The 12,784-nt window shown below is 40.9% G+C and overlaps 1 protein-coding gene across 1 annotated transcript; it reads left to right on the forward strand.

Moving 5' to 3' along the window:
* The first annotated feature begins 1,881 nt into the window (after nucleotides 1–1,881).
* LOC115826205 (transcription factor Sox-9-A-like) lies at nucleotides 1,882–4,736 on the forward strand. The gene is made up of 3 exons (XM_030789937.1): nucleotides 1,882–2,594; nucleotides 2,967–3,214; nucleotides 3,671–4,736. Exons 1-3 carry the CDS (start codon nucleotides 2,158–2,160, stop codon nucleotides 4,462–4,464), a joined length of 1,479 nt encoding a protein of 492 aa, XP_030645797.1. The 5' UTR covers nucleotides 1,882–2,157; the 3' UTR covers nucleotides 4,465–4,736.
* The last annotated feature ends 8,048 nt before the right edge of the window (nucleotides 4,737–12,784 follow it).

The raw sequence follows: 12,784 nt of genomic DNA on the forward strand, positions 1-12,784 counted from the left end.
ACCATTGTTGTCGTTGTTGTTGTTTTTGTTGTACACCAAATGCATTTTCAGGGAAAGTGTTTCATCGTCTGCATAAAATCTAAAAACAACTACTTAAGGGAATAATGTGGAGTAGAAGAAAATGATAAGAATATGGTCAGTTCTACGTTTCCACTGGAATACCGGAATATAGCCTAAACACTCCTGTAAGGTAAAATGGTGTTTTCAAAGTATATGAAAAGGTAGAGGATTCACATCGGGACTGAGTTTCTAATATTATAGGCATATCTGAGACACAGGCCAATCCACAGAGCACCCGTTGTCGCGGAAGAAACAAGTGCTGGAGTACACCCAACAAGGAATATTTGAATGCTATTGAAACACTTGAGTTTATTCCCTTTTATCAATGACTAGTAGCACTCTGTTGTTTTGCTATATGCAGTAAAGAATATTCTAAAATTAGGGTTGTGCATTTAAATTTCTTTTCATTTCATTATTATTATTATTATTATTATTATTATTATTATTATCATTATTATTAGTAGTATGCAACTACAATCCACACACTGACCTAACGCTATATTAAGGAAAATGGTAAAAATTTAGTTAACACAGCCTAGAAATAATTGTCGTCGGAGAGAGGAAATGAATATGTCAAAATTTTGTACTTCGTAAAACGTGAAAATACCGCAGAGTTTGTGGGTATACAGACATAGCTGCTTTCCCTCTTAAAGTAAAATCGAGAACTACACCCGTTCGGAAAAAAATCGTTGCATTCATTACTGTATAGCCTGCTCGTTGAAACAAGCCGTGTATGGCTGTTGGCATTATATTTTTACGCTTCGTTGTGGTTCTTTTTTTGTTAGGATAATTACCGCGAAATTTCAGTTATAGTTATGTCTCAGCCCTCTTCTATTGATTCCTAAATATCTTCAGTCGAGAAATCTTGTTGTGCATGTAAAATAATGAAGCAAAATTCAAGTTCCGTGTTTACTTGCGACTGCGGCAAGACAAAGCCTATGAAGTCACTATGAGACTGAAGTTAGACGCTCTACAGGTTCATGTGTTTCTGAACAGATGTCTCCCCCTATTGGTCATATAAATCACTTTGAGCCCCTTGATACTCAGACTTCGCCGAACGCTACGAATCTCAGTAAGTTTTCGTGATTTATATGCCATGCAAATTACCATCAACGTATAAAGAATAAGAAGAGGAATAAACAAATGATCATTTATAATGTAATGGAATTTATTCTAAAATGTACACTACACGTAAAAACACATGTAACAGAATGTCACATTGACTACGCCTTAAAATCAGTTGAACTATATTTGTGACTTGAGAAAATAAGAGCGTAGACTACGAAAGGTACGAAGCAAATTATTTTAACATGTCGAAAATCCTACCTTTAAAAACTTTTTTTAAAAAGGAAAAAAGGACAACAGGTCAAAGTCAATAATCTGCAAAGAACATTGAGCATTTTAGTCTTCTTCCAGTAAATTTCACTTAATAATGAACTGTAAGGGAGACCGGAGTTTAATTTCAGAATAAAGTGGTCAATGTCGGTTTCAGCATATATTTAACTTTCACATAATCTGATGTCTTTTAAGCAGTGTTGTTACATTTAGCGTATTGTGTTCTGTTTAGAATTAGGCTATTTACCCACGCGATTATACGTTCAGTCCGTGTCCTCTCTTCTGTATGCAGCCCCCGCTGCGGGGACCACAAGACTCCGCCTCCTACTTTTTTCTAGCCAATCCAAAACTTACTTCCATCCCTCCACGACACGTTCGTTTATAAACCCAGGATTCGACATCAATATATGTTCATTACTCTCCTGCGACGGAAGAAAAGCGAGGTCGGAGAAATTCCCTCACATTCAAAAAAGTTTTGCAAGTATCCACAGCTGATTTCTAGATTTCATTTATCTGCGGCGTGCAAGCCTACTCACTGGTTACGATAAAAAAGCCCGAAGAGTCATCGGTGGAAAACTTCGCTTGGACTTTTGAAACTTCTGTCAGTTCTTGCGTGAAGAAACGAATTAAACTGACTGCTCCAGCCTCACTAAGATACGCCTTTTGCAAGCTCCTAGCAGAGCTTAAGGATTTCAGAGCATCTGTGGTGCATTTCTTCAAGATATCTTTATTACATCTGGTGGTGCCCGTGCATTTTTTCGCATGAATCTACTCGATCCATACCTGAAAATGACCGACGAGCAGGACAAGTGTCATTCTGACGCCCCAAGTCCAAGCATGTCCGAAGACTCAGCCGGATCCCCGTGTCCATCTGGATCAGGCTCCGACGCTGAAAATACAAGACCATCCGACAATCATTTAATGAGACCAGACGGTCCACTTGGAGACTTCAAGAAAGATGAGGAAGACAAATTTCCCGTCTGTATAAGGGAAGCGGTCTCGCAAGTGCTGAAAGGTTACGACTGGACCCTGGTCCCCATGCCTGTCAGAGTGAATGGATCCAGCAAAAACAAACCTCATGTCAAACGGCCGATGAATGCTTTCATGGTGTGGGCTCAAGCAGCCAGGAGGAAATTGGCTGATCAGTACCCGCATCTGCACAACGCAGAACTCAGCAAAACTCTCGGGAAGCTATGGAGGTAGGTTCCAGATCGTCTTGGTTCTCTTTGCGCCTTTGACTGATTAAGTAAAATATCGTATATGAAAACCGTAGTAAAGCTGAAAGAACATATGGAATGCTTCTCGGACCACTGATGTGTGGAATAATCAGAGAAAATAAAACTAAATAGAAAGAATATACGAATACCTTAAATAGTGTCTAATTTCAGTATCCATTATTAGTAGCTCTTACCATATTCAGTAAAATTTATTCATGGATTTGCACCCCTGGTCTGCAATGAATAATAATAATAATAATAATAATAATAATAATAATAATAATACGTGTTCTACAGTTCACACGATTTTCACACTCGTCTACCTCTGCCCTCTCTTTATATTGAATTATATAGACTACTCAACGAAGTAGAAAAGCGTCCGTTTGTGGAAGAGGCCGAACGTTTACGCGTGCAGCACAAGAAAGATCACCCTGACTACAAATACCAACCGAGACGAAGAAAGTCTGTGAAAAACGGACAGGCCGATCCTGAGGACGGCGAGCAAACCCACATCTCTCCTAATGCCATATTCAAAGCTCTGCAGCAAGCCGACTCTCCCGCATCCAGCATGGGCGAGGTACATTCTCCTGGTGACCATTCAGGTAAGAATTGCAAAAATTAATAAAATCACTACTCAAAGATATAGCTACCTCAACTTTAACTTCGTGGTTTACCTAACAGTTATAGTAATTCTTCTCTGTTGGAACTGGTACTTAATATTCATGCATTATCATACATAATTAGTGCAAATGTGAAATGAAATTTGTATTGAATTTGAAAACTTAGCACATACCATCACCAAATCTACAAATCATTAAAGATTTTAAAATCTATCATGCAAATGTACTGCCTGTCTTTATTCTGACACCTTATCGCTGCCAATGAAAACCTCTGGTTAACATGTTATATAATGGCACTATTTCCTGATGGAGGCAAACTCATAAATCTTATCTACACTTTCTTAATTTCAAAGGATATCTTTATAAGCTCTCGGGTTGCGTAAATACTGTCACATATGCCAAGTAGTTAACTCTTTCTCTTCTCTTCCCCCCCCAAAGGCCAGTCCCAGGGTCCTCCAACACCTCCTACAACCCCTAAAACAGACCTCCCATCCAGCAAAGCTGACTTGAAGCGTGAGGGTCGTCCCTTGCAAGAGGGCACAGGCAAGCAGCTCAACATAGACTTCCGGGAAGTTGACATTGGGGAGCTGAGCAGTGACGTCATCTCAAACATGGAGCCTTTTGACGTGAATGAGTTTGACCAGTACCTGCCACCTCACGGCCACCCGGGTGTCCCAGTTGCCAATCCTGTTCAGGCTTACTCTGGCAACTACAGCCTGAGCAACTCGTCCGTAAACCAGGCACCAGGGGCTGCAGGGCATGGCTGGATGTCCAAGCAACAGCAGCAACCACAGCAACAGCAGCAGCAGCAGCAGCAGCAGCACTCTCTGACCACACTAGGTAGTGGTGGGGAGCAGAGCCAAGGTCAACAGAGAACCACCCAGATAAAAACAGAGCAGCTCAGCCCGAACCACTACAGCGAGCAGCAGGGTTCGCCTCAGCACATCACCTACGGTTCCTTCAATCTGCAGCACTACAGCGCTTCCTCTTACCCTTCAATTGCCCGCACACAGTATGACTATCCTGACCACCAGGGCGGCGCCAACTCCTACTATAGCCATGCCACTGGCCAGAGCTCCGGTCTCTACTCCACCTTTAGCTACATGAGTCCCACCCAGAGGCCCATGTACACCCCCATTGCTGATACAGCTGGGGTGCCCTCCATTCCCCAGACCCACAGTCCACAGCACTGGGAACAACAGCCTGTCTACACCCAGCTTTCCAGGCCTTAGAATGGGAGGGGGGAGCTTATAGCACAGACTGTTTTAACACACCCAAGTTAGCCAGAGAAACTCGCACTCTGACAGGCCTGCGGGCCAATGCACCACGTACATAGCCAACAGAAAAAAAAAAAAATATGACAAGAACTGGACTTTTTAAAAGTACTGAAAATATTGGAATGGCTCACAACAGTGCCTTTTAAATGCCTGGAGTTGTGATTATATTTTTCTAGATATAATGAAAAGAAAACTCATTTGAAGAGAAGAATCCTCTGTGAGGACATATTCATGATAAATATTTTAGTATGTACTGTGTATGTGTTATTATCTTTTTTTTTTTTTTGCAGTTTGTTGTGTTTTTTTCTTTTCTTTTCTTTTTCTTTCTTTTTTTTTTTTTTGAGGGGATTTCTACATTTATACAGAGGAGAGAAGTCATTAACTGAAGTCCTTGTAGGCCTTTTCTTGTCACTGATGTATTTTTGTAAAGATACGCGTCCCCTTACCTAACATCTGTCTCTTGCCTCTCTGTATATATCTTATTGTGATTCTTATGATGTAAGAATTGGGCAAACGCTGAAGTTAGATAGTTTAAGGAGCTATTTTTCTTTATCCTTATGATATAACCTCAGCGACGGTGAAACAGACAAAACTATGATATCTTTTGTGTGTGCTCTAGCATAGCTCAAGTTATTGTTTTGGAACTGTCATAGCCATAGTGCCATGTAGTTGTGCCAGGGGTCTTTCTTTATTCCACACGGAGATAAGAGTACTGCCTTTATGCCGTCTGTGCCTGTTCGAGCTGCCACATAGTGCGTTTAGTGCCTCTGTAGCACACAGTGACCAAGCCACAACTGAGTTCTCACTTCTGGTTTGGGGAGCAGCAGGAAAAGCCCTTTGAACTGAGGCTCCCCAGTAGTTCTCTGCTTAGCCACTTTCTCGTTCTTTTCTGGGCCCCGTTCAGTCTTAACCGCCTTTAATTTATTCCTTAGTATTAATTTTATTTGAAAATAATAACTATTTTGCATTTTATCATTTAATTCAGCTCTATATGACTAATTTTGAGATGAACAGCAAGTTTGCAATGGAGAAGCTTACTGTTTAGTTTTGGTACAAAGTGTAACCATCTTGTTTATTTATCATTTGTAAATTTTTCCATTTAAATTTTTAAAAGATGATGTTTTTGGGGGATTATCTAGGTGTGTACAGATGAGTTTTAAGATGAGAAAAACTTGATCAAATTTTTAAGAGACAAAAACTGGAACTTTTTTTCAATCTAACAAATGGCTTTTGGAGGCTGTGGCTACGTTGTAAAGATTTTTTTTTTTTTTTGTTATTCAATCACCAGCATAGTTTTTCTTTTTTTCTTTTTTTTTTGAGTTCTGTTCGTTATTCTTTATTCCATATCTTAGATTTCATGTTGACATCTTTTAATGCAACTGAATCCTTATAAAACTTGCCATTGTCTTTAAAGAAGCTTATCTTTTGTATTATGTTGTTTGCAATAAAAAGAAATGATATTAAAGATGAAATGTATGGATTGGTTTCTGTCTTTGAAACACTGACTTGAGCATTGTAGTGGGAGCGTAGCCATCATGCGATTGTGTATTCAAGTGTGAGTGTGCTTAATTCAATGTAGTTTCACATGTGAGTACCCTTATAGACAATTCAAATCACTCATGCCAGTTTTCTTTTTAAGCATGAAAGAAGAAGTAACAAAAGATTACTTCACAAATTCTTTTAATGATCGGTTTCACTACACTAAACGATCACATCAAGGCCATTAAAGCAGTAGAATATATAACGATGCTGTCTCACTGCACGTTCATGAAACATTTATAATAAATTCAGACGGAGAAATTTCAACATATGATCCTTTCCAAGATGAACAAAAAAGCCCTGAAACTTCACCAGGCATTTGAAACACAACCTGTGATGTTTCAGTAATCGTCTCAAGCCAAGGTCTCAGACCGTGAGCTCACAGACCATTACTATGCACTATTGACATGATGAATGTCTCTTACCCTCCCCCATTATGAATACCCCACCGCTTAGAGAAACAAACTGACTATAAAATGCTGTTTATTCATTACAGACAAGCGCATAAAGGAATCGCTATAAACGCGATAAATCATGAGCAAAGTAAACACAATCAACGCCCCGGCTTGGAAGGCTTCTCTTCGTGTTGAAAATGGAGGGAAGGTGAGGGAGTTTATTTCAAGCACCATCTCTGTATTCACATTGAATCTTCTGAGCTAATTACCTATAACTCATCACTGCATAAAAACCCCCAGTCAGCCTAGCAAGCAAAACTGTCAGAACACGATGGTACCTCAGGGCTAGCTAAGAGGCCATAGTTGTATATAAATCATCGACCGTCAATCATATAGTTTAATGTGGTTAAACTTTATTTCAGTCAAACTACCACAGAAACAACCACAATTACAATAGATGATGCTGCAGCAGTGTATTGTCTAATAAGACCTTGGTATAATTTTACAAACGGGGCAAAAAAACTTAAGAGAGCACGTGAACACTCTAACTCAGAGAGAAGACCTCGGTGTGAAGACTGTGGCGATTGGTGCTGACGTTTTGCTGAGCTGCTGCAGTTACCATGGAGGTGACTGACAGTCTTGTCAGTGCAGGGCAGTTAACAGACTGTACAGAGACACCCCCCCCCCCCCGCCTCCCATCCTACTCCCTACCCCACCCCACCTCTCACTCCCCCAGTGTTGCACCCTTCCAAAGACACATCAATCACTGCATCTGCCAGACCCCAGACCTGGTGCAGGCAGGCAAGCCAGGGAGGAGGAGAGAGGTGAGGAGGAGGAGGAGGAGGAACTGGAGCAGGAGACAGGGAAAGGAGCGCTGTTGACTCTTACTACTGTGATACAACCAAGAGTCGTGTTAACATATAAAATGAACTGTTATGTTTTCCGAGCTGTGAATTCAAAACTGTTTAAATTTTTCTTGCAGAGAGAAGAGACTCTGTTTCAGTTCTTCTGTTTAATATTTGTACAAAAAAAAAAAAAAACAAGACTTAGAAAAGTGGAAAGGTGAGAGAGGGGAAAGTGAGAAATGACTAATGCTTGGGAACATCTGATAAAGCAATCAATGCATACTTTGAGAAGTGCTCTGAGGTTTTTCTGTGCTATGTTCACAATGGTTTTCTCCACAGCTCTCTAATCATAAGATTCATCTCTCCATAAACCCAGTGAACCATAACATCAACCTAACCCCTTCACCTCGACGGCACGCCGGAGCGATGATAGTTTTTTTTCATTGAACACATTATTAAATTGCACGAAGCACAGCATCAGTTGGGCAACCACAGGACTTAACCAGGAAATGACATCCAAATCTTCTGACCAAAAACATGTGACATACAAATGAATGCAGCCAAGAGGACACATCCTCTGAAGACTCGCATCTTATAGGGCAAGCATTCCAATCCATACAGGTGACGGCAGGACTAACATGCTTGAGTACTATGGTGATATGATAATATGTGATTCAGGTAAGAAATAATGAGTAATAAGAAGTTGACATCGTTAGCACTGGCATCTAGAACTCATATGTCTACAGATACTGTGTCCGTCCATACTGCGATTACCCCCTTGAATCAGTGGGAACTCACTGATAAATGTTCCTGAGGTGGATCGGAAACAAGATCAAATTTTCCCCCCGTTTTTTTTTTTTTTTTTTTTGTCAGACAGACTTCTCTGTGGGCAAATTTCCCAGGGGGACCCCATTATTATTCTACACAGACGTCTGCCCCCACTGAACCCAATGGGTGGTCTTCTTAAAGGCAAAAAAAAAGGAAGAGAAGAAGAAAAGAGCAAGATCTAGAGAATCACCCTTGGAGACTGGATGACAATAAAACACGAAACAAAGTAAAATAAGGCAAATCTAGACAAAAAGTATTGGGGCGCAGAGCCGTGTATCTCAACACGTCTTTGCATCTATGTGTGTGTGTGTGTGTGTGTGTCTGTGTGTGTGTGTGTATTAGGAACTTGTTCACATTACTGGAAACTAAAGTAAGCAACAGGACAGAGACACACCTTCACTCCAACAAAGAAGCAACTTTTTTTTTTCTGAGGGTAGCTTTCATCTCTGTTGCTTTGTGATCATGGTTGAAAAAATGCTAGCACGGTTGCCACTACTGGCATTCTTACCTATCTAACAGATTGAAACGATCCAAATCCAAGCCAGCCAAACCAAAGTGGTCTTGTGACATGGGATCAGTGAGCAAATGGAACTTCAGAGCCATGGTGACTGAGCTGAACAAGTTAATCTGTGGATGGAACTCCTGAAAACACACACACACACACACACACACACACAAACACTAATTGTCTTAAAGACAAATAACAGCATGGTTGAGGCCTCCAGCAAATCCACATAATTTTCCTACTTACGATGTCCCTGATTACATTTATGAATTCACTAAAGCACTGTCTATGATCGTGAGCGGCAAAGAAAATTTCCAAGAAGGTAAATATCTTTATTAAATTACATTAGAAATCACAATTAGTTTAGAATACTTCTGCACTCTCTCATGTAGTTTCATTTTCTTTTCGCTGTCATTTTGGGTAGTTTAAAACCTCTCCTTCTTTCTCAGGAAGTGAGACTGTGATTTATCTCCATCTTGTCTCACCCCATGAGGAAATAAAGCTATGCCAATAGTCCAGCCCTCTGAGGCCCACGGTGACTTGCTCTGCTTTGTTTCAGGATATGGAAGAAACCTGGCACAGGCCCCAGGTCAGTGCAGCAAAATTATATTACCCTAATCTCATTAAGTGTGTCTGAGGCTCGCTGGTAGGCCTGAGTCAGAGGAGTGGAGGCAGGCAGCACAATGACATGCATAACCTCAAACAGGATTAATGCCGCCCTCATCAGCTTACAGCCTTCCTTTGACTTTGGAACATCTAGATAACTGAAGATAACTATCGCAGGAGCTATTCAGCTTTTCAATAGTTTTTAGGTCAGTGTTACAGTATAGCTGTCACAGCTGCCTGATGCCATACACCAAAATCTTTCAATGTTATCCCCCCCACCCGTCTAGCTCTCACAGAAGTTACACAAGCAAAATATATTTTGAGCAGAATATACTTTTTGTGATTTTGTTGTGCTATTTCAGCCATTTTTCCATATTATGTGGAGAATGTCAAATTTTTATATTTCCTCTAAATGTCAGCTCAAATTTTTTGATAACCCATTTTACCTCTGGTGAGAAACTAAATACTTATACAGCCTGTACAATGGAATAAGAATAAATTGTTCTAGGTCTGGAGTCAAAGACAGAATTACTTTAATTTGATGCAGTTGTGGAATCAAGACAATACTGATGTGCAGAAGGAGTTTCGTATAAATCTTCACGTAATTCTGAGGATGTTTTTCCATCTTTCCATTTGTTTCCAATTACCTGTTTAAAAAATGATAGTGAACTGCCCAGCCACACACACACACACACACACACACACACGCACACACACACACACACAGACACACACAAATCGAGATTACATAGTTTGTCTTTGTGAGGTCGTCCTTACGTTGTAAATCTCTGTTGAATTAATCCATTTACAATGTTGGCCCCAAACAGACACTCAAATGATTTGTTCATGTGGGTTTAGTGAAAATAATACCATTCTTTGACTACATATCCAGTAATGGTACAGTAAGCTGTGCATTTTATTCCGCAGACATAAGACTGAGTCTAAAATGAAGTGAGGCCTTCCTGAGATATAGGTCTGTAAGAGAAGCAGCCAGGATCATAAAAACATACATATATATGATACCTGAATAGTATTATTTGTTTTATTAGCTATATATAATCTTATTATGTCACATTATGATGAATGTAAAGTATGCTCATCATACTATTTCCAAAGCCTGTTTATCATGTTAATGGTATTAAATGCCGAGTGTTAGGGTTATAACAATTCACCTTGGTGACTGATTTCAATCAAAGTCACTTTCTCCTCAGAGGGAGTCAAAGTCACCCTACTCTCTTTCTATAGTACAATACACGCAAGACCTCACTCTTCAAACAGTGTACAGCGTGCTGTTGGAATAGTGCTTTCAACAGAGAAATTACTGCCTTTTGCTGCTTTCTAGTGACCAGTGTGAGCAACAGAGCAAATTAAAGTCACGAGAATCCACTGGAAAAACGAACAGGCTGGCAAGCGTTCCAATACAGCGAGAGATGCAGAGGAATGGATGCTGAAAGTACCGTTGGTTCTCTGTATCTCAATGTATCCTGTCTCATGCTCTCGCTCATTACCACATAAACCCCTAGCGAAAAAGTTCACAAAATCCCATTTTCAAACAAAAATGTAAAAATGGTGTGATAGGACAAAAAAAAAATGACTATTCTTCCACTCTCTTCAATTTTACAGTCAGTCTGACAGAATGTGGGATTTGTCTCTCAGGCCAGGTTCCTGTTGTACTCTTCTGATGAGAGCTGGGACCCACTAGAACTCTTCTGCCTGTGTGTGTGTGTGTGTGTGTGTGTGCGCGCGCATGTGTGTGTGTGTGTTTGCTGCCATAAAAATACTGCTCTTGCTAATTTATGTCCTGCCCCCGTGTCACACATGGCTGCATTGAGGAGACGTCGATTCCAGATGCTCACTGTTTATGTGTGTGCGTGTGTGTTTGTGTATGTGTGTGTGTGTCTGTGTGTGTGTGTGTGTGTGTGTGTGTATTTAAAGCTGGCGGTTGTTTTGTTTGGAGTTTTGTTTCACACCCCTGTGGTCCTCTTCTTCTTCTTCTTCTTCTTCGTCCTCTTGAGCGAGTGCTGACTTCAGCGCAACATGTGCATCCTGACATGGTTCATCTCTGCGGTCTCCTCCGCTGGGGAAAAGGGCCTGGTGAAATATGGGCAGAATCCATTTGGTCAATGTGGTCTTCCCTGGGCTAATTTTCTCTCCCTGTGGCTGCCATAAGGACAGACTACAAAGGATCAGATTTAGCACAGGCAGCGGCTGGAGGAGAGGTTGGAGAGAATACAGTAGGGAAAACGTGGAGGTATGAGAGTAGGATGGGAAGTGGGATGTAGAGGAAGTCGTCTGTGTAAAGCAATTCAGGGAATTTTAAGTCAGGCTTTTTTTTTTTTTCTTTTAGGGTGAAACTTCCTCAGTATTATATCTTCTCAAAAATAGCAAGAATAAACCTGTTAGATATGTTTGGTTTCGCTGTGGCAGAAATGTATCTACTCTGACCATATTTTCTGTGTTTTCTCCGGTCCTTAGCGATCTGAACAGTTTGTTACAGTTGAGGTGTCTAGGTTATAGGAAGATAGTGTACAAGGCAAAAATGAATTTTTCAGGCCTGGATTGTATGGGAACGGATTGTATGGGCTGCAACACTTCATATAATTACCCTGTTCTCCACAGACTGCTTTCAGACGTGATATATATATGAGAGAAGCCATTTTCCACTACCTTATCTGCCCCACAGAGGACCTCACTAAAACCCCGAATGTGGTGAAGCGCACTACACACTCCTTTCATGAACCAATCACATTAGGGCCATCCCATTACGTATTTTTGCAATATGTCACCACTCAGTACACACCAGAGAAGATTGCCCACGCTTATTTGGGAGGGGGGGGGGGGTCTCTCCCCAAACCCTTTGCAGGCCAGTGACTCTTGCTTGGATGTAGAAAAACATGGAATTAACATCATGGCCAAGAGAGCTTTGCAAAAGCAGCTGGGAGGAACAGGTGTGCAGGAGTGAGCACATGCACTGTGTGATGAAATCTGCCACATGTTTAAGACATAAATCCGTGTGTGTGTGTGTGTGTGTGTGTGTGTGTGAGAGAGAGAGAGAGAGAGAGGGAGAAAGAAAGAGAGAGAGCACACCCATTCTACTTTATTGGTACTTCATATTTAATATAGGTAGAGGCATGGGGCTTGGCCAAAACATCTGGAGAAAGCAACAGTAGCAAAAATGACAACAATGCCAGGTTAGATGACTTTTTTGAAATATGAGGAATTTTAATCTCAGTATTTAGTGCAGGGTTGTAGAGTAGGAATTTGGTAAATGACGGAAAATTATGCCCAAAGCAGTCCAAAAACCTGCCAGATGACAAATCCGGATCACCTACTTATTTTCCTCTTTTTTTCCCGCCTTTTTTGCAATGTGCAACGAATTTCTGTAAGCTCCTGTGAAATTCCAAGGAGACATCAGGAGAAGAGAATGGATCTGGAGCGCAGCATGTGGTCACTGACAGAGTCTTGGATCCGTCATGCTAAAAGAGGACAGTCCACATTCACTCCTTAATCTGAACTGCTCTCTCCTTTACCGAAAAACGGGCTGTCCTCAGTTCTGA

Source organism: Chanos chanos, chromosome 13, assembly GCF_902362185.1.
Source record: "Chanos chanos chromosome 13, fChaCha1.1, whole genome shotgun sequence".
In the NCBI taxonomy this organism is placed as follows: domain Eukaryota; kingdom Metazoa; phylum Chordata; class Actinopteri; order Gonorynchiformes; family Chanidae; genus Chanos; species Chanos chanos.